The 19,246-nt window shown below is 42.9% G+C and overlaps 1 protein-coding gene across 1 annotated transcript in view; it reads right to left on the bottom strand.

Annotated features, from left to right (window-relative positions):
* tcf4 (transcription factor 4) overlaps positions 1–19,246 on the bottom strand; it is a 197,980-nt gene that overhangs the window by 2,858 nt on the left and 175,876 nt on the right. Inside the window, exons 14-17 of the mRNA XM_079234873.1 lie at positions 18,319–18,398; positions 17,513–17,719; positions 5,586–5,724; positions 1,134–1,287 (exon numbers count right to left, since the gene is read on the bottom strand). Of these exons, the coding sequence (XP_079090999.1) occupies positions 1,134–1,287; positions 5,586–5,724; positions 17,513–17,719; positions 18,319–18,398 (580 nt within the window). The remainder of the gene's footprint in view (positions 1–1,133; positions 1,288–5,585; positions 5,725–17,512; positions 17,720–18,318; positions 18,399–19,246) is intronic.

Raw genomic sequence — 19,246 nt, 5'->3', positions numbered from 1 at the left:
ATAGAGGCTTGTTTGCAAACCAATATGATGGAAAGCCAGAGTAGAACAAGCTCATCAAATAGACTGCTGCAATGTCAGCAATAGGCAGGCAGCGGTGTTTTTTTGAACACACACAAAAAAACCCCCCACAATTTTGCCGAATTGTGTGTTTTTCCCCTAAATTGTCATTAACATGCAAACACAAAAATGGCGGTACGTTTTCAAACCCTGCAACGCAGCATGGGCAACATTGTTCTTGTCTTATCACTATTATCACTATTTGTACCATCATCATCATGACCCCCAACATGTACAATCTTTGCGTTTGGGATCCAGATGTTTGGGGTGTTCCTCCCTCATTGGAGGGGTGATTGCTGCTCAGCTGCATCCATGAGGGAAATGAACGCCGTGACCAACACTCATCTTTCTCATACCTCCAATGTCATGAGTGGGTTTCATATCCGACTTTGAAAAATGATTAAAAGAAAACATTTGTTGAAGGCTTATTGTTTCTCGCCAAAAAAAGCCAGAATCCTCATTACATTCGTCAAAGAGGCTCCGTCTCCAGCCCGGTTGTGTTTGGTGGTGAGCAGCACTTCTTTAGGAACATTGACTGTGGGCTTTACTCTGTTGTGTGAGAAACGGTTCAAACCCGACTCAAGACCAAGAAGAGACTGACCGGGAAGTGCATGTTCACCAGAAACCTCTCTTTGTATCAACATTTAGTTTACTTTGCTCAAATAACCTCAAACAAAAGTGTAAATAAAAACAAGAAGAGAGATGCCTGGTGGACGTGACGCAGACAAGAGGTCTCTGTATCAATTGATGTGTTTAGCTGCTTCTCATCACACGCGGTCACTTCGTCAAAGTCCAGAGGCCGGTTCCCAAAACACCCACAGCTGGGCAAAAAACTAAGAAATACTGTTTATCTTTTCATTGCCTTAAAACAGCAATTGGCCTCAGCTGAACACAGATTTGTGGAAGAGATATTTGTCAAATGAAATCAATCTAGTGGCGAGTTAATCCCTATACATCTCTATCCTCGCCCGAGCCACAGATGTTCCCATCGGTGACATTTTGAACAAAGGAAGGTCTCTGAGCGCGTGGGTGCTTTGGGTCCAACGGCTGTGAGGTACCTGAACCTCGATCCTTACCTCTCAATGGATTTCAGGTCCTTGCTGTCGCCGTCGTCCTTCTTGTTGTCTATGGACTTCGGGTCCTGCAGGAGGTTCTCGTCCCCCTCGTCCTCAGACTTGATCTCCGAGCTGATGGGGGAGGAGCTCTGGCCCTGAAGGCCTCCAGACAGCGCTGCAGGGGAGGAGAGGACGGGTTAGAGGGGGAACATAGATACATGCAATATACGGACACTTGTCATGAGGAGTCCGACAACTGGACTTCACCACTTCATATCAAATTGACTTATGTTTGACGCGATTGCTGTAGTAGTAATTGTCCTAAAGTAAGTGTTTGTGAAGGTTTAAGCCGTTTCAACTTGAGTGAAAGATCCACAACCATCTCGACAGCATTGGTCATTGCCTCAAACGCCGAAAATACTTTACTTTTTATGTTTTCCTGTCAAGTTTTCCTGACTCTGCTCCCGAAGCATCCCAGGCGGAAGCCGTATGGAGGAGGCAACAAAGTGAGGCGGGACGTGAAGGTTGGAATTAGGAGAAACAACCAAAACTAACCTAAAAAGTGTGATATTTAATCAAAATCCCTTTATTTTGTAGGTCTCAGTTAAACTGTTAAAAACTATTTGCAGCAACCAGATCGGAAGCCGTGGCTGATGCCAAGAGTCAACTTTGAAGAGTTGACTGAACTGAGGCTGCAGAACACAGAGCAGAGAGGACAGAGAGGCTGGAAGTAGAGATTGTAAAAATGCAAATGTGTAATATGCATGTGGAACCTTTTTTCCCCAATATTGGTAACAGACAAAAATGTTGGATAGACTCCATTTTTGGGAAAATATATGACCAACTTTTTTATTTTTATTTGATTTATGGCTTAAGGACTATGTTCTACTTAAAAGATCTATGCTTTTTCTGTTTCAACAGAGGTGCAGGCCTTTATTGAAATATAGAATATATCGTAGAATGTGAAAGAAGCAAAAAACAAACAAAACAAAAAACAGTAACAGCAACACACATGCACATTATTGGATTGGTGAGATGATATGTGAGCATTTTAGTTGCGTTCATGCCACACCCTAGAACCCGTTGTTATGAGCATATCGGCATATCGATCATTCCTGGCAGCAGCATGACTGGGGACTCGCCATTAGAATCCCATAAGTGTCACCAACACAGTGGGACAGTGCTGCAGATCCTCCCTCCCTGTCAGCGGCGTCTACATCTGAGCCAACCTGCAAGCTAACACGCTACGGTTGTATCTGTGTCACCGATACGAACACAACTTATTTAAAACACGGCATAATTATTTGGGTGAAACGGCTAATTTAGACGTGAAGGCAGCACCGGGCCCGCGAGAGCAGAGCTCATTCACCAGGCGACCTCCAGGCTCCGCTCTCCTCGGCTGAACACAGCCGTCTTTATTTGACGCCTGTATGGATCCGACGCTGGGACGCTGCCAACTTCTCAGTCAACAGAAAACACTCCGCTCTGTTCCCACACACACACACACACGACCAGCGATCGGCCATTTTGAATCTCCGTCTGCCTGACGGAGGCATTTTGTCTGCAGCTTTGAGTGACGGCCCGTGTTTGGTTTGTGTGCCAGCGTCTTTTTCCCACACAATAACTGCACAAATAGCTGCAGAAAAAAAGTCTTTAAACTGTGAAAAGTGTCTCTGTGCCTCTGATTGAACCCAGACAGACACTGGAGAAGACTTGGTGTGTGTGTGTGTGTGTGTGTGTGTGTGTGTGTACAATTCAATTCAGTTTATTTTATATAGCCCAACATCACAAATACAAGTTTGCCTCGGAGGGCTTTACAATCTGTACACATGACATCCCTGTCTCGGGACCTCACATCGGATCAGGAAAAACTCCCCCATTAAAGATAGTAAAAACCCCATTCACAGGGAAAAAAAGGGAAGAAACCTGAGGGAGAGCAACAGAGGAGGATCCCTCTCCCCGGATGGACAGAAGCAATAGATGTCATGTGGCCAGAATGAATAACGTAACGGAGTTACAGCACATTCAATGAATATTACATAAATTATTTATATAATGAGTAGTAGGCATGGTCCATGATCCAGATAACCATGATCCATTAAGCAGAAGGAGGTAGAGAGGAGGGGTACACATACTAACTCTGTAAAAGTGACAAAATGAAGTAACTCAATGATGCAGACTAAATCGGCTTGTTTTGAATGTGCTGTGAATGAACTACTGTCCCACAATGCATCGCACAAAAACAGGAAGTGGAGGAGTTGCTCCAATCTGCAAGTCATTGACGACCCTGAAAGCCAATTTCCTGCCAAAAATAGATACTTCTTTCTAGTTGCTATGTTTTCTTTATTTTCATAAATCTCAGTCACCTATATACAAATATAATCAGTGTGATGATAGTTGTTGGGTTGTTTGGTCACCGTCAATCAAATCCGATCAAACTACACCCACACGATCCTGCTGAGGCGGATTAGCTTGAGTTTTTGACTGTTAAACTCAACGAACATCACCTGAAGATGCGTCTTTAAAGTCATGAATATTCAATGGTGTTTGGGGGAGACGCTGCACATTGGAGGCCAAGTTTTTAGGGGCTTTTAAAAAATATTTTGTGTATGGTTGTGGAACAGCTGCGGGGAGAAAAAAAAGAAAATAATATTAAATCTACATTTTTCCATCCTCTTTCTTAGGCTTCCCCTAAAAGTGGCACCCATGTCGCATCATGTCCTCCAAACGTACATTGATTTTCTAGTTTATTGACAAAAAAATAAATAAAAATAACAGCACACAACCCGTAACCAAGCAAACGGCCTCGCCTCGTGAATCATGATCAGCTACCGACGCTTCGTGCTCGGTGCAATTTGGGCGAACTGACCCTTTAATGAATTCGGTAATATATAAATTCACTAATGACTATGGGAAATGAAATAGAATGAAATCACCCGACCACCTCAGTTTGAAATATATATATCAAATCAAAGTCATATGAATTTAAATAATATACTATGAATAAAATATAACTGTTCACTGTTTTATTATTATTTTGAAATGGAGATTGGCAGAGGGGGAAACCACAGCTCTGCTACCAAGTTTAAGTGTTTGTTGCCAAAACCATTTCATGCCCTCTATTTACAGCCTCTGCACACACACTCAACTGTGTGTGTGTGGAGTAAGGAACAACTTCTGCGAGTGTGTGTGTGTGTGTGTGTGTGTGTGTGTGTGTGTGTGTGTGTGTGTGTGTGTGTGTGTGTGTGTGTGTGTGTGTGTGTGTTCTCTCTCTCTCCCCTCATTACACACACTTGGCTCCGGCTGCTGCTTGCTGAACTTTCCCTGCCAGCAGACTCATTTTCAGCCTTTAAAAAACGAGCTCAAGGCTAATTTGCTCCACAGTGCTCATATACACTTCTCCGCCTCCATATTTATATCACCCATATATATATTTATTTAAACCCCTCGTTAGGTTTTTCTTTTTTCCCCCAGCTCGGGCGGTGAAGTCAAGACTCGCCGGCTGAGACCCGACTCCATGCGTCAACTCTCTGATCCTCAGTCTCAACCGTTTCCTCATCTTCTCCGTCTTTCTGGTCATTTTATTCTTTCTTTTACTTAATAATTTGTTTCTCTTATTTTTCCTGCTGTTCATTTTCATCTTCTTTGTTTTGTAACCTTCTCTATATTTGACCTTGTCTTCCCTCTTTCTACATTTCCTTTTCTTTCTCCTCTCCTTCCTCGTCGCCATCTTCCTCTCTCTTTTTGATCTTTTCCTTCTTCTTTCTCTTCCCTCCTAATTCTCCTATTTGTTGTAATCTGTTATCTGTGTTTGTATTTCTTGCTCTTCCTTTTCATATATTTCTTCCTCATCTTCTCTTCTTCTGTCATCATCCCATTTCTTGCTCTTCCCTGACTTGTAGTTATCTTCTTCCTCTTTCTCATTTACCTCCACGTCATTCATCGTCCTCTTTTCCTCCTTCTTTGTTTTCCCGACTTCTTTTCCTTCCAGCACTTCTTCCTCTTAATCTACATCCACTTCTGCTAATTCCACTTTTACTTTTTCTCTCTCTTTCAGATTCCTCTTCGTCTCCTCTTTTGCTTCCTCTTCATCGGTTTTCACTTAATCACCATTATGACTATTACCATATGACTATGTGGGGTTGGAAATGTGGTGTGTTGTGTGTGTGTGTGTGTGTGTGCCTAAGTGCATGATGGGATACCAGTGGGATGCCTGTGCTTACATGGAGCACACAAACAAAAACAACAGATGCTGATTCAGTTTGTTTGTCTCTGCGATCGTTGTTCACTCACTCACAAATGAAGGACACATGAATGTCGTTACTTCTTTTCCCTGTGATCCGTATGTGCTTGATTAACGTGACCCATGAATGCAAACGCATAATTAACAGATGACGGTATGAAGAAGTAACTAATAAAGAAGGAGAACCACGTCTGATTCTCAGCGTGTTTAGAAAGCGGGGCGGGTCTTACCGCGGTACGGGTCGGGCTGGTTGAGGTCCGGCGACGTGGCCGACTGAGCTGGCAGCTGAGACCCCGGCCCCTGACCCGCCATCGAGTGTCCGCCGCGCAGAGCGCCCACGCCGCTGCCGTCGTCTCTGTGAGAGCCCACCTGGAAAACAGAGAGGAGAGTGTGAGGGGTTTTATTCTGTTTCATTTTTTAAACAAGCAGCTCTGCTCTGATTCTGACTTCTCAAGTCCAGGTGGAGTGAGAGCCGCTTCCAGGTCTGAACTCCTTTGGACTAATATTAGGTTGTGTTTTCATGACATTATTGTTTATGGCAGTTTTGAAAAAGGTAATATATCCTTCCGTCTTCAATGGATAATGTTTCAAAATCCCATGAAAAGGCCCAAACCAACAGTGTCTCTGAATTCTGTCGCCTTCTGGACCCTGACTGTGGCTCTCAGCCCCGGGCCACTGGTGCTTTCCTAAAACAGCTTTTTACTAAACGTCGGTTGGGGACTATTTTCAGCAGCGAATTAATACACATTTGGTGCTCCAGTTATTATTTGTGGAAGCAGGACGGTGTAGGTGGGATCGACTCGGAATAACCTAATGTGTGTGTGTGTGTTTTCGTGGTTTATTTTTACAGTGATTTAGTTTTTAAAATGTTATTTGTGTCAATAGTTTAACAAATTACAACAAGAAAATAAGATTCAGATTGTTGCAAAACTTAGATTTTGTGCTACATAATGCATACAAAATGACTTTCAATAAATGTATCAAGTTTTGTTTGGACAGCTTCCAAACAAATCAAATGTAGTTCAAATCGCTTCACAAAGGGTTGATGAAACAAAGCTGGAGAGAAGATGAAGAGATGAATGCACTCCACATTTGGTACTAAGGCATGTTGTTTCCACAATTATTTAATTAATCCCAAAATTACTTAAAATATATAAATGATGTATTATTTATCAAGCTTGGTTTTACATTTTGTCCTGTTCTACTGTTTGTATTGTAATAAATAAATAAATACCTGTCCTTTTACTTTGTATCTTTCTAAATCTTAGTGTTCCTAATGGCTCTTTAAGCCAATAGAATGTTACGCGACGATAAGCAATTGTATAAATCCTAATGCGAGAACACCAGAGGAGGGGAAGACAAATCTCACTCTTCAGCGCTGCAAAAACAATTAGCAAATTAGACGGTCATAAAAACCAACAGCGGAAAATCGATCCAACTCTGGAATAGTCCACATAAAGTTCTTTCTTCCTCCTCCAGATGTTGTAGTTCTGTAATTGGCCTGCTGAGGGCATCCTCTGCCTTTCTAAGACACTGATCTCCATCTGACACTCACTCTCTCTCACACACACACACACACACACACACACACACACACACACACACACACACACACACACACACACACACACACACCAATCCGTGCTTTCCTCTCCGTTGCTTCAGTACAGTACAACTCAGGTGGGCAAACTGTGTTTTCTCCTCCAGACTGCCTGTATGTGTGTGTGTGTGTGTGTGTGTGTGTGTGTGTGTGTGTGTCTCAGTCCAGGTTCATATCTGCATGTCTGACATGTATATTTACACGTTTAGTATTTTTTTTTCCTTCTTTTTGGATCTCCAGTGTGTCTTCTTGTCTGTCATGTGTGTTATCATGGAAATAATGTAGGGCTCCATGTGTGTGTGTGTGTGTTTGTGTGCTTGGCTGAATCCTATCCATCTGTCTGCCACATGCATGCACACGCGCACACACACACATACACACGCGTGTACATGCGACGGCACAACAACTGACAATTATCTTAATGCCCATATGTTTAATTGTGGGATTTCTAATTCCCAGAGCACCGAGCAGCTTCCAGCAGGGACTCAATGTTTTGGCATGAAATGGGCTCTCTTCATGTGTGTGTGTGTGTGTGTGTGCGTGTGTGTGTGTGTGTGTGTGTGTGTGTGTGAGATACTAGCTTTCTCGTGGCGTCCTGCGGTTCAGAATGGTCTCCCTCTCTCTCCCACCCTCCTTTTCCTGGGCTTTTTGCTTTGAACATGTCAGCAGGACAGTGGCTGGATATGAATATTGATAGATATGTTTCTGTATAAGCTGGTACATAAATGTTTATTTTAATAAAAGTTTTGAACGTCGGTAAGCCGAATGGCAGTGGAGGATTTAATGGTGTGATAATCAGTGGGGTCTGGTTATTTTACTCTCACCAAATACTTAATTCATGAAGCGAAGACACTTTGAGACGGTTAAAGTTCTGAGACGAAAACACAGACGTCTCCCAGACCGGGCGACTCTGTAGCAGCGACCTGTCAATCACGAGGTAGCCCCGCCCTATGCTGCTTTATGGTCTATTTGACTCTAAATAAACATTAGGCTGTATTGAAGAAGTCTTGAAACTAGAGATTCATAAACTCATATTTACAATGTTTACTGAGGGAATACATAAAGAGAGAAGTAGATTCATTTTCCCATAGACTTCTATACAATCAGAGGAGCCGCCCCCTGATGGCCAGTAGAAAGAATGCAGCTTTAAGACACTTCAGCTCTGGCCTCATTTTCAGACCCGGAGGTCGCCGCCTGTTCCTACTTGCCAAAACATGTTTTCTACACTACCCACGATGCAACTTGGCCTTTGAAAGTTTGGTTCGGAAATGTAGGTGTGCTAAGCTAGTAGCAGCTAATGTAGCCTCGAGCTGTTTTTTTATATATGTACACATATACATATATATATATACATACATATATATTTAATTTTTTTCTTCTGAAAACGTGATACACATTATAGACCTTTTCTTCTTTTGGGAACTCAGCGAACGCGTTCAGAATATTAAATATTATGTTCCCATTTGGAGCAGATTATAACTATAATGATACTTTTTGTTTTAAATGTCACTGAACTACATCCACATACATGTTCTGATGGTATGATAACCAAAGTGTAAATGAAGCTGTCTCAGAAACCAAACCCCTAGTCAAGGGCTGTGCAATTAATCAAAAATCTAATTTTGTCTTCAAACGATTACAAGAATGAATTAATAGACATGTAAAGATTATTGTGCCTCATTCTTTTTCGCAATGATGCTCTGTTTTTGTCTCTGTGCCATAAATGCAGCGCACCCTCATTCCTCCACAGCGGTGCCCTTTTACACACGCCATGTGGACGGGACTTTCTTTTGCTGCGTCATCACTATTCACATCGATACAACAATGTGTTTATGATTAACGTGTCTACAAGAACACAAAGCTCTTCGTAGAACTCGCCTCTTAACTTTGCCCCCAGATCGATGCATTCTACTGTAAAATGTAGGCCACAAAACGTTGCATGAAGTCACCAGAGTCAATGATTATGATTATGATTTTTCCCCGTATCAGGGCAACCCTGCCTCTGTCTGCCTGGTAATCCAGCCGGCTGACACGAGGTCTTGGCCACCGCATGGCACACTCCCCTCTCACTCAACGCAAATATGACAAAATGTCAACTCGCTTGTTTGCATGCGTGTCTTCACTGTGTGTGTGTGTGTGTGTGTGTCTATCCGTCCATACGTCTGTTTGCTCCCTTATTTATTATTTGCCTCTTGTCTTTCTTTCCGTCTTTTCGTTCCGTTCTCTGCCTTTCATCACTGCTCGGATTCCCAAATGTGAAATGGCAGCAGCGAGGGAGACAGAGAGGGTGGCGTACATTTTTAATGGGGGGGCTTTTATATTTTTAACGAGCCTACCCTCTCTCTTCCTTCTCTCGGCGCAATGAGGAGGGAAGACGGGGAGACAGACGGAAGGGGGGAAATATAAATAAATGACACCGTGGCCACGCCCACTCAGGTTCAGGACAGACAAACCGAGCGGCAACGCGGACGGACGCGTCAGTGGAAATGTGTTGATTCTGAAAAAAAAACTCAACATCTGACGTGTCAAAGTGTTCACTCTTGTTTAGGTCGGTTGGGACTTTTGTCGGAGTTGCATTCAAGGACTTCGGCGATTTGATTGTTGACCGCTGAAAAAAGAGTCATGAGACATTGTGTCTGAAAAATAAAGCCCACAACAACATTAGCATGTAGCCTATTATAGAGAGCTACTTTCTGAAAGCGTGGTATCAATATAGCCTTACAAATAAATTGTATCCTGACAAAAAACAGTCCATGGAGGAACAAGAAGAAAAGAAGAGGACAAACGTTAAAAAAGATCAAAGTTAACGTGATGAATGAGGAGTTTATCTGTTGCATAGTTAAATGTTGAAGCGCTACTAGCTTACTTTGGACGATAGAAAGAAGAAAAAGCGAGTAAAGTTAGTTCTTTTCAAACAGGAAGTGAACAAGACTAAGAATCTGAGAAGACATTTATACACCTGGCAGTTTTTGATACTTCTTTCTGCAGTTTGGTAGCTGTAATAAATTGAGTTTGTTACCCAGCGCTATATATAATATTCCAACATACATAATGCTACGTGACGGGGAATATCCACTATTCATATATTTAGCTGTTGACGGTCCCTAAACTTCTCTCCGCGGGTTCTGTCACCGTCAGCGTCTCCAGTCTTTGTACATTATACATTCTTCTTCTCTACATAAACATGTCATTCCAACAAAGCAGATTGGAATTAAGAAGAGCCGGAGCAAAAGACGGAGGAGGAGGTGCTGAGTAGCTGTCATCTGCAATGCTGTTGATCAGTGGGAAGAGTGTTCATTTAAAATGTGTGTGTGTGTGTGTGTGTGTGTGTGTGTGTGCTGATTACACAGGAAGAAGTAGAAGAAGAAGGAGAAGAAGAAGAGAAAGAAGGGAATTTCTGGGTCAAGAGGGAGCGCTCTCTCTCTCTCTCTCTCTCTCTCTCTCTCTCTCTCTCTCTCCCTAACCCATCCGTGTGTATCTGTTCGAGGGAGAAACACAAACACACGCAGACAGGTTTGTCATGCCGTTGTAAACAGTCGGGACAAGTCGCTCTCTGCTGCTGCAGCAACACGTCCGAGGGAGGAATAAACCCGACTCCGTAAATTGTAATATTTCGCCCCATACTAGACGGATTTTCTGCAATTTCCTTTTGTCTTTTTCAATTACTGTTGCAGTCGGAAGAAAACACTCTCACACACACACACACACACACACACACACACACACACACACACAAGCACACACAGGAGGAGGACATGCGGTATGAAACAGGAAGGCTTCATCCCCCAGGGGGAGGGGGAATGTGATCAGGACATTTTTTTCTTGAAATATGAACGTTATAGATTGCGATATTTCCTGTGGGCATTCCGGAGAATGGTGCCAGAGGGGAAGGTCAGGGGTTTCGGCAAAATGAGCAGGGATCATCCTCTGGGGAGACGGCACATTCAACACTAAATGAATATCTAACCGATGTTCTGTTGTTGAGCAACGCCGCTCCGTTCTGTCGTATGTTGTATTCTGTAGACGTGACATGATGTACACTGGGGATTTGAACTGTAAACTAACCAGACTGGGGTCTATGTTGGCCTCACACACACACACACACACACACACACACACACACACACACACACACACACACACACACACACACACACACACACACTGTGGAACATTCTTAAAACTGAACAGTCTCTCCTCTGTGCAAACGAAGCACTTGACAGAAAGCACCTGCTGTAGCGACGTCTACACACACACACACACACACACACACACACACACACACACACACACACACACACACACAGAGCCCAGTGTTGAGAACTTCCATGGGAGGAAAAGTACAGCAACTTTTTCCAGTGGCGTGATATGTGTGCATTTTCTGTGGAGGACTCGACTCGAATGTCGAAAAGAAAAGAAAAAGATGATATGAAAGAGGAAGAGGAGGAAGAGGAGGAACGGAGTTGTTTGTGGAAAACATTCTGACGAGGTGAAAGATTTCTGAGCAAAACGCATCTGGATGATCTGTGAGAATGGATTTCAGTGGCCTTTGTGTTTTGATACATGTGAGAAAGTATTATATTAATGTATAGAATACAAGATTGTAAATTAAGATGGATGATTAGCATTTCGGTGAAAAGCTAATTTTATTTAATCTTTTTCTACTTTCAAAAAAAAGTATTACAACAGGAAAGAATTTATTCCCTGAGTTTTTTTTTTTTTTTTTACAGTTGTTTGTAATATTTATTGTATGGATACACGGTTAAATCATCTCTAATAGTGGAGTGTGAAGGATATTGGAAATACTAACCTGACTCAAGGGCCACTTACTGGACGTTTGCGGAGCTTTCAACTACAACTACTGTCTGATTAGGACCTGACTAGTATACTTTATAGTTTAACAAACACTGCAGCTCTTACATTTTTCTTCCTTCTACCTCAATTTTATGCATTCATATTCATTTAGTATTCATTTGTTTTCCACACAGTTCCTTGATACATTTTCGGCGCTCGACCTGAGACTCATGAACCATGTTGAATCAGCCAATCATCAAGGTGGTTTAAAGTGCATTCATCTGATCATCATCATGAAGGCCAATAATCATATCCCCGCTTCCTCTTGAATATTCATAACACACAGCTTTTGAATACAAACAGTGAAGGTGGACTATATTAACATAGCTGGCTGTTTCTCGCCCTTTCAGGTACACATGAGAAACACAACAGCCTACGTGTATCAAATGAGAGGGAATATTATATGAGGATTTTTTTATTTTATCTCTGAATGCTTTATCTGAAGGCGAATATTTGTGTGTTTACTCCATAATGATCACCAGATGAAGGTCAGGGTTCACACATCTTTTAGTTTAGCATGACATCACTGATGAATACATCAGCAGCACGGCCATCTAATGAGGAAAACATGAATAAATAGACAGAACTTAGCACGCTTCATGTTGTATAACTAATGAATTAAACCTTTTGGGGAACTGCAACGCGTCATTTGAGCCCGCCCTCTCACGAGAAGAGCAACATCTGTGCAGAAGTGAATGCTGCTGGCTATTTCTACTGCCATCTCTGCATCAACGTGTATGGTCTCCAGTGGGTAAACCAGCCATGCAGCTCATGCAAACGTTTGACAAATCCCAATGAAGCTCCCTCATGTGGCTCAGAAGTGTACTGCAGATACAAAGTATCGCTAAAAGTATTTGGGAGTGACTGTCCCAGTCCAGGGGTTCTAGGCCCTTTGTAACTTAAGGCCCACTGTTTGAGCCGAGGGAATTTAGCTGTAGCTAACAGTAGCTGTTCTCATCCGGCATTGCGAGCTAGGGAAACGGGAAAAATGTGTGTGTTTTTTTTTAATCTCATATGAGGATACGTTGAACAGTGTTGCTGACCTGCGCGCCGATATCCTCATTGATATCATGCATTTAAATGTTACGTTTTTTTATTCCTGGAATTATTGAGCAATTAAGATAAAACATGACTAGTGTGGTAAGTTTCCCAAAATGTCAATTTTCCATAATATCCAACCATTTGGGACCTCTGCAGCCCACTAGATGGCGCTCTGAGCCCCACCAGGGGAAAAACTGCCTCAGACAACACAAACGTTTGTGGACATTGGCTGCCTATTTGTTTTTGCAGATATAGTTCCAGAACAATTTTAGAATGTTTTAGAATGATGTCATAAAAGATGCATTTTTTTTTTTTATTGTGCTGAAGATAAATGGAGCGACGGTAGATTTCCAGCAGCTTAAGAGTACTTTTGGTGCCTGAGAGGAGATGCAGAGCATTAAAAGGCATTAGTGTGTTTTACAGCAAAGTGATGCAGATTACACTGCCTGTAACACTGCCTAATGGAGCCAGAGAGGGGCATTTCTTACCCTTAACTTTTACCCTTTTACCCTCCAATCCCATCTCTCCACTGTGTGATCACGACACAGCTACATCACCAGAAAAAAACACACAAAAAACAACAACAAGTGCTGCTTTATCGTCTTTGCTTTCATGGACATTTTGTGTGTTTTTACCGCCCGACTGCAAAGAATTGAGACGACATAAACTGAACACACGTGTGTGTCTACATTAATGCGTTTATGTATTTGACTGTGTGCGCGTGATGCATTAATGTCTATATGTATGCGTCTCTCGCCCTGTCTCTCTCTCCTGCATCAGTCTACCACCTGTTTTCCCAGAGTTATGACCTCAGCCTGCAGGCTCTCTGCCCAACACTGCCAAACTACATACAGCTGTGTGTGTGTGTGTGTGTGTGTGTGTGTGTGTGTGTTTGTGTGTTTGTGTGTGTGTGCATAACACAACAGAAGAGAGAGAGGGAGAGAGTTGGTACATCTGCAAGGGAATTAATGGAAAAATACAGTATATTTATAGAAAAGAACCAAGAGGTGAAAACTTAAGGAAGTGTGGGAAAAGTCACAGAAAGAGATACTGAAAAAAAATGAAAAAAGGGGTGTGAGGAGGATGGACAGTAGTGAAAAAGGAAACGGGTGGATGACAGAAAGAAATATAAAAGGGTGACGAGGAGGGAGAGTGAATGTGTGCCTGAGAACAACAGAGACAAGTGGAAACACAATGGCTTCATGTTAGACATGACATCACTCCTTCCTCTCGCTTCATTTGTTGTTGTTTTCTTCAGTACTTGCATCGGGTCTCTTTCTTTTCTTTTGGTTGAAACTTGCTGTCTACGCTGAACACTCTCACACGCCATACCGAGGCCCAGGAAAGGCTTTTGGGGACCAATTGAAATGGGTTCCCCGTCCACGCAGTGGAGTATTGAACGTGTAAAGAACTGTGGAGAGAAGTCTGAGTCAACAACTTCTTAAACATGCTTTATTTGTCTTAACCACAAGCCCTGCCTGATGCAAGCTGTGCTGTAAATGCCATGTGGCTTTCTCAGAAAGCGATAACTTGACAATGGACACAAAAAAAAATCAAGAAAATCTATAATTGTCTGGCGATAGTTGAGCTACACATTCTCATCTTATGTTACAATGCACTTGTCTTTTAAGGATGAAATTTCGTATTTGGTTGGGTTAAAATAAGTACATGTTATGTAACTTACCGATGCTTAGGTTGGTTAAGTATGTAAGTTACGCAACTAAAGAAAGGACGGCTTTTCATTGCCGTTAGTTGAAAGCTGGGTACGTTTTTGTTTTTTTATTCTGAATGACTTATTTCAAACAAACCTCCGAGCTCTCGTCTGGTAAACAGAAGATTTAAAGCGGAGCGTTAGTGGACTTACAGTTCCTTTGGCCGGAGGACAGCCCTACTCACTGTATTGTATAAGATAGCTACAGATATAGAAAGCATCCAAACTGTCCACTGGGTCATAAACTCTCCGCCTCCATGAGAAAACTAATTCCTCTCTGGGTTTTAGGGAATGTTGAGCAAAGTGGAGGGAACAGTCCACCTGCAAGAGAAGAGTGAAACGCTCTGGAAAAGAGCTCAGTGTTCGGATGGAGTTTATGCATTTCCTTTCATTTCCTTTTCGCAAATTGCCATCTAATTTACAGTCCTCCATTACACAGTTTTTACAATAGTATAAACAAGTGCAAGACATCTCCTGCTGTGAATCTGTCGAAGTGAAAATGTCATCAGGGCGAACCCTTTTATAGAGCCGCTGTGTTTTCAGTCTTAATGAGTCTGGTTGTCTATCAGCAAATAATCCGAGCCTGAATAAACACACGCCCACTCACACACACACACACACACACACACACACACACACACACACACAGTCCTAATGACAGCACAAGGAGCAATTCACCAGCTTCTGTGTGTGTTGTTATAGCGGCCATTAATAAAAGTGTGTTTTTCGGCACACATCCTTAACTTCATTTCTTCTCTTTTTCCACTGCATGTGTACGTATGAGAGTCCCAAACGCACTTGGAATCATTTCAGGATTAAATTCAAAAAAAAAAAAAGTAAAAAAAAAAGTAGTTTGTACAAATATTAGCCGTAACGAGGAATTCACTTTGAATGTTTTCCCGGCTGAACCGCACGTCACCTCGTAAAGATGAACGCCAAATTATTCTCCGGGGACGTCGGAAGAGCAGAAAAAAAGAGTTTAAAAGCAGTTTGCAAAAGCTTCCCTTGAAGTTTACAAACTTACAAATGACATATTGAATCCAAAACTCACTGTAATCTTGTTTACACTTTGGCTAAATCTTTATGCACACAGTTTGAGAAGCGGACGTGTGTTCAAACTAACAGTTAAGTTAAGGAGGTATTTAGTGACCAGATGATGAACAAGTCTATAAATCTATTCGTCTATTTTCTCTGGTCCAGTGGTTCTCAAATGGGGTTTGTGAGATTAAACAAAAAGACATTTCAAATTAGCATCCATTCAAAAATCCTTTCAAAAAAGAAAAGCTATTTGAGAAATATTCAATACAATACAAGTGTAAGTTCATAAACTGATAAATTGTAGTTCAGAACGATGACTGACTTTAATCATTGTTTACATAAATTCAGGGCACCTTTAAGATTGAAGCAGGAAGTAAACATAAACAAAAAGACATACACTGAGAGAGAGAGAGAGGGAGAGAGAGAGAGAGAGAGAGAGAGAAAGAGAGAGAGAGAGAGAGAGAGAGAGAGAGAGAGCTGGACAGATGTGCGTGAGAAGAAGATAATGTCTGTGGGAGCCAGCCAGCGTATGATCACACACACACACACAAACACACACACACACACACACACACACACACACACACACACACACACACACACACACACACACACACACACTCCCCTCAGGTGAAAAACGACACTTCAAAGTAAATCCTTTTAACAAAGACCAGACAGACAGAGAGACAAGGTTCCTGAACTGCCGGATAGTGAGGACGCTGTAGAGCCGCTGCTAGCGCCCCCTAGAGGCCGCGGTGTTCATTACAGACACATCACAACACTGCTGGGCGGAAAACAAAAGTAAAATGTCCTCTCAGAGGTCTGAGGGATGATGTCACAGTTCTTCTACAGAGAGAGAGGTGTTGTCTTGCCTGTATGAACATCTGGTGTGTGTGTGTGTGTGTGTGTGTGTGTGTGTGTGTGTGTGTGTGTGTGTGTGTGTGTGTGTGTGAATATGCACAAAAGTACAACAAGTAAACAAATTAGGTCTGAAAGAACATGTTCAGGCATGTGAGTGTGTTTATGGCTGCAGTGTTTCATAATGCTCTCTCTCTCTCTCTCTTTCTCTCTCGCCCTCCTACATCTCCTACGTCACACATCTGTTTGGTTCTTTATGTTTATTGTTTGAAGTTGAGAAATCCAAAATGTAATGGAAAACATTACTGCAGCCCATCTGACTTCATACGCTTTCCTCTTGTTCCTTCCCTCTTTTATGTCCTGTGCCCTTTTTTCATTTAATTTAATTTTAAAGTTAAATATTTTAAGTAATACTGATTGCTTTCAGGGACATAGATATTACATATTTTAGAATATTTTGGAGAGTGGGATTATTTCTGTGGCAGTGGCCAAAAACACGTCTTTAACAAATCATCTTTTTGGGGTTTTCTTTAGTGTGCTTATACAAGACAAAGCCCGTTTGGCTCGTCTGAATCAGAGTGAAACTGATATCTTTGGTTCAAATTGAAGTGGACCGAATCAAAAATATACATTTGCTGAGTGGCGTTTAGGAAGTCAAAGTATTTTCACCGTGACTCGTCACTGATCTGCTGTGCGCATGAATGCTTCCTCGAGGGTGTTGCATGTGAAAAGGTTCGGGACCAACCCTCAAACTGGCAAAAAAAGTAAAGAATTCTTGAAATTCTTTGTTGACTGTGCACCGTGTCATTTTCATATCTTGTTGACAGCCTGGCTGAGTTTGATATGTTTACATTACTTTAAGTGATTTTAAAACAGCTTAATGGGGGGAGCCTCTAGACATTCAGCGCTGTAATATCTCAACCGTGAATTTAGATTGTCATGTGGAATGCATTTGTAAAATGTGCATGGTTTAACTTTGGCCACAGCAACACTGAAGCCCATTTACATTGGGACACGTTCATCCCCGCACTACAGACACATGCTTTGGGACCTACCATGAGGTGTCTGTTGGCCGACAGCAGCCCCGACCCGTAGCCGCTGTTCAGAGCGCCCATGGCGCCGTTGTGCGTGTGCGCGGCCCCGAGGAGGTTGTGCATGTCTCCGTGCCCGCCGGCCATGCCCGTCGACGGTCCCACCGCGTGGCTCCGCAGCACGTGGATGGCATCGTCCAAACGCTCCAGACGGTCCTCGATGCGACTTTGCTGCAGAGTGGAGGGACACGGGGGTGGGAGGGGGAGGGGGGTGGGGGGAGTTATTTCTCTCTCGTCTCTGTAATCTGGACTTTCATTCTGAGATGAAAGCAGTTTGGATGAAACGGAAAAGTCGTCCGTCCGTCTGGGACGTCCTGATCTCTGTGATTTATTAGAATATATGTATGAATACATATAGCTGAAAAACACACAATGGGTTGATCCAGAACTTCAGTGAGCCTCGCTGTTGTTCTGGTAGACGATACCACTTTACCATACTCCTTCATCACTATGAACACACTCTGTCGTTTACATTGACTCATTCCCACACACACACACACACACACAAACACATTGCTGCCAGACGTGCTCAGTAGAGCACCGAATATGGATTAATCCGCTGCTGAAAATAGTCCCCCCAAAAAAAACTACAGTCTGTTTTAGGAAATGACCGAGTCTTTCTCAAACACAAGACGAGGTATTTGTGATTTACATCTTTGCTTTGGGTCTTTTCATGCCTGGTCAGTAAGAAAAGCAACTACATCTACACCTCCGTACAATGGAGGTGAATTGTAGATGAGACATGTCCACGATGTGGTGTGTGCGCGTACCAGAGAGTGCAACGGAGCCTCGTAGTTTGGCGACGACGCTCCCTGTCCGCCGTTCCTCGACCAGGCGGCTGAACTGGCAGCTAGGAGAGAGGAGACAAGGAGAGGCATCATCAGGGGAGCGAGGTCAGGGGAACAAGACGAGGCGAGATTCAGAGAACAGAACAGGGAGAAAGATGTGAGCGGGAGATCTGGGAGTGGGACAAATAATTAGAGACGTATGTCTTCTTCTTGTGTTTAGTCTGGCTCAAGCATGCTCTGTGATAGACTGCCGAGCTGTCCAGGGTGTAGTCGGCTTCTCATCCGCGAGTGCACAGAAAATGGACGTCTGTCTGCTCGTGAAGCCAAAACCTCCGCTCCCTTTTAGAAGTCGTGGAAACAAACCACTCAACACACACCTTTTTTTTGTCTTTTCTTTTTTTTCAATGCATGCGAGGAGGCTTTCGTCACATCCACTTGTGATGCTCGGACATAATAAACGAGATGAGGAAGAAAAGATGAGAAATAACCGACTCATATCTCGCAGCAGAAATGCTAATACCAGGCTTTTGTCTTTGTAAAATAAAAAGGGTACAAGTGGTTGATTAGCATGGGCCCTCTGCAGAATAAACACGCTTTTGTGTCTCTGTTCTTTTCTTGCTTTTGTGTTTGCCGGCGCTCTGAAGGGGGTCGCGTCTGAATCGACGGGTCTCATTAGCTGGTAGACGGCGGAGAGACAGCGACTTGTGTGAATTTACATCAACATGAGGCTCTGAGCGATCGGCGGGCCGCTGTCGGGGTTTCAGACGGGAGACGGGCTTCAAAGCGCCGAGATCGCCCACGTCGCCGCAGAGATCGTTTTTTTGACGTGTGCAGGATTTGAAGGTGTGTCTCTTCTATTCACCAATGCTCTGCTTAGTCTGTGGGTAAAAGTGATACTTTAAAAACTCAC

Source organism: Taurulus bubalis (genome assembly GCF_910589615.1).
Source record: "Taurulus bubalis genome assembly, chromosome: 19".
Taxonomy (NCBI): Eukaryota; Metazoa; Chordata; class Actinopteri; order Perciformes; family Cottidae; genus Taurulus; species Taurulus bubalis.
The sequence above is the reverse complement of the archived record's forward strand: the minus strand, read 5'-3'. Positions and strand labels throughout refer to the sequence as shown.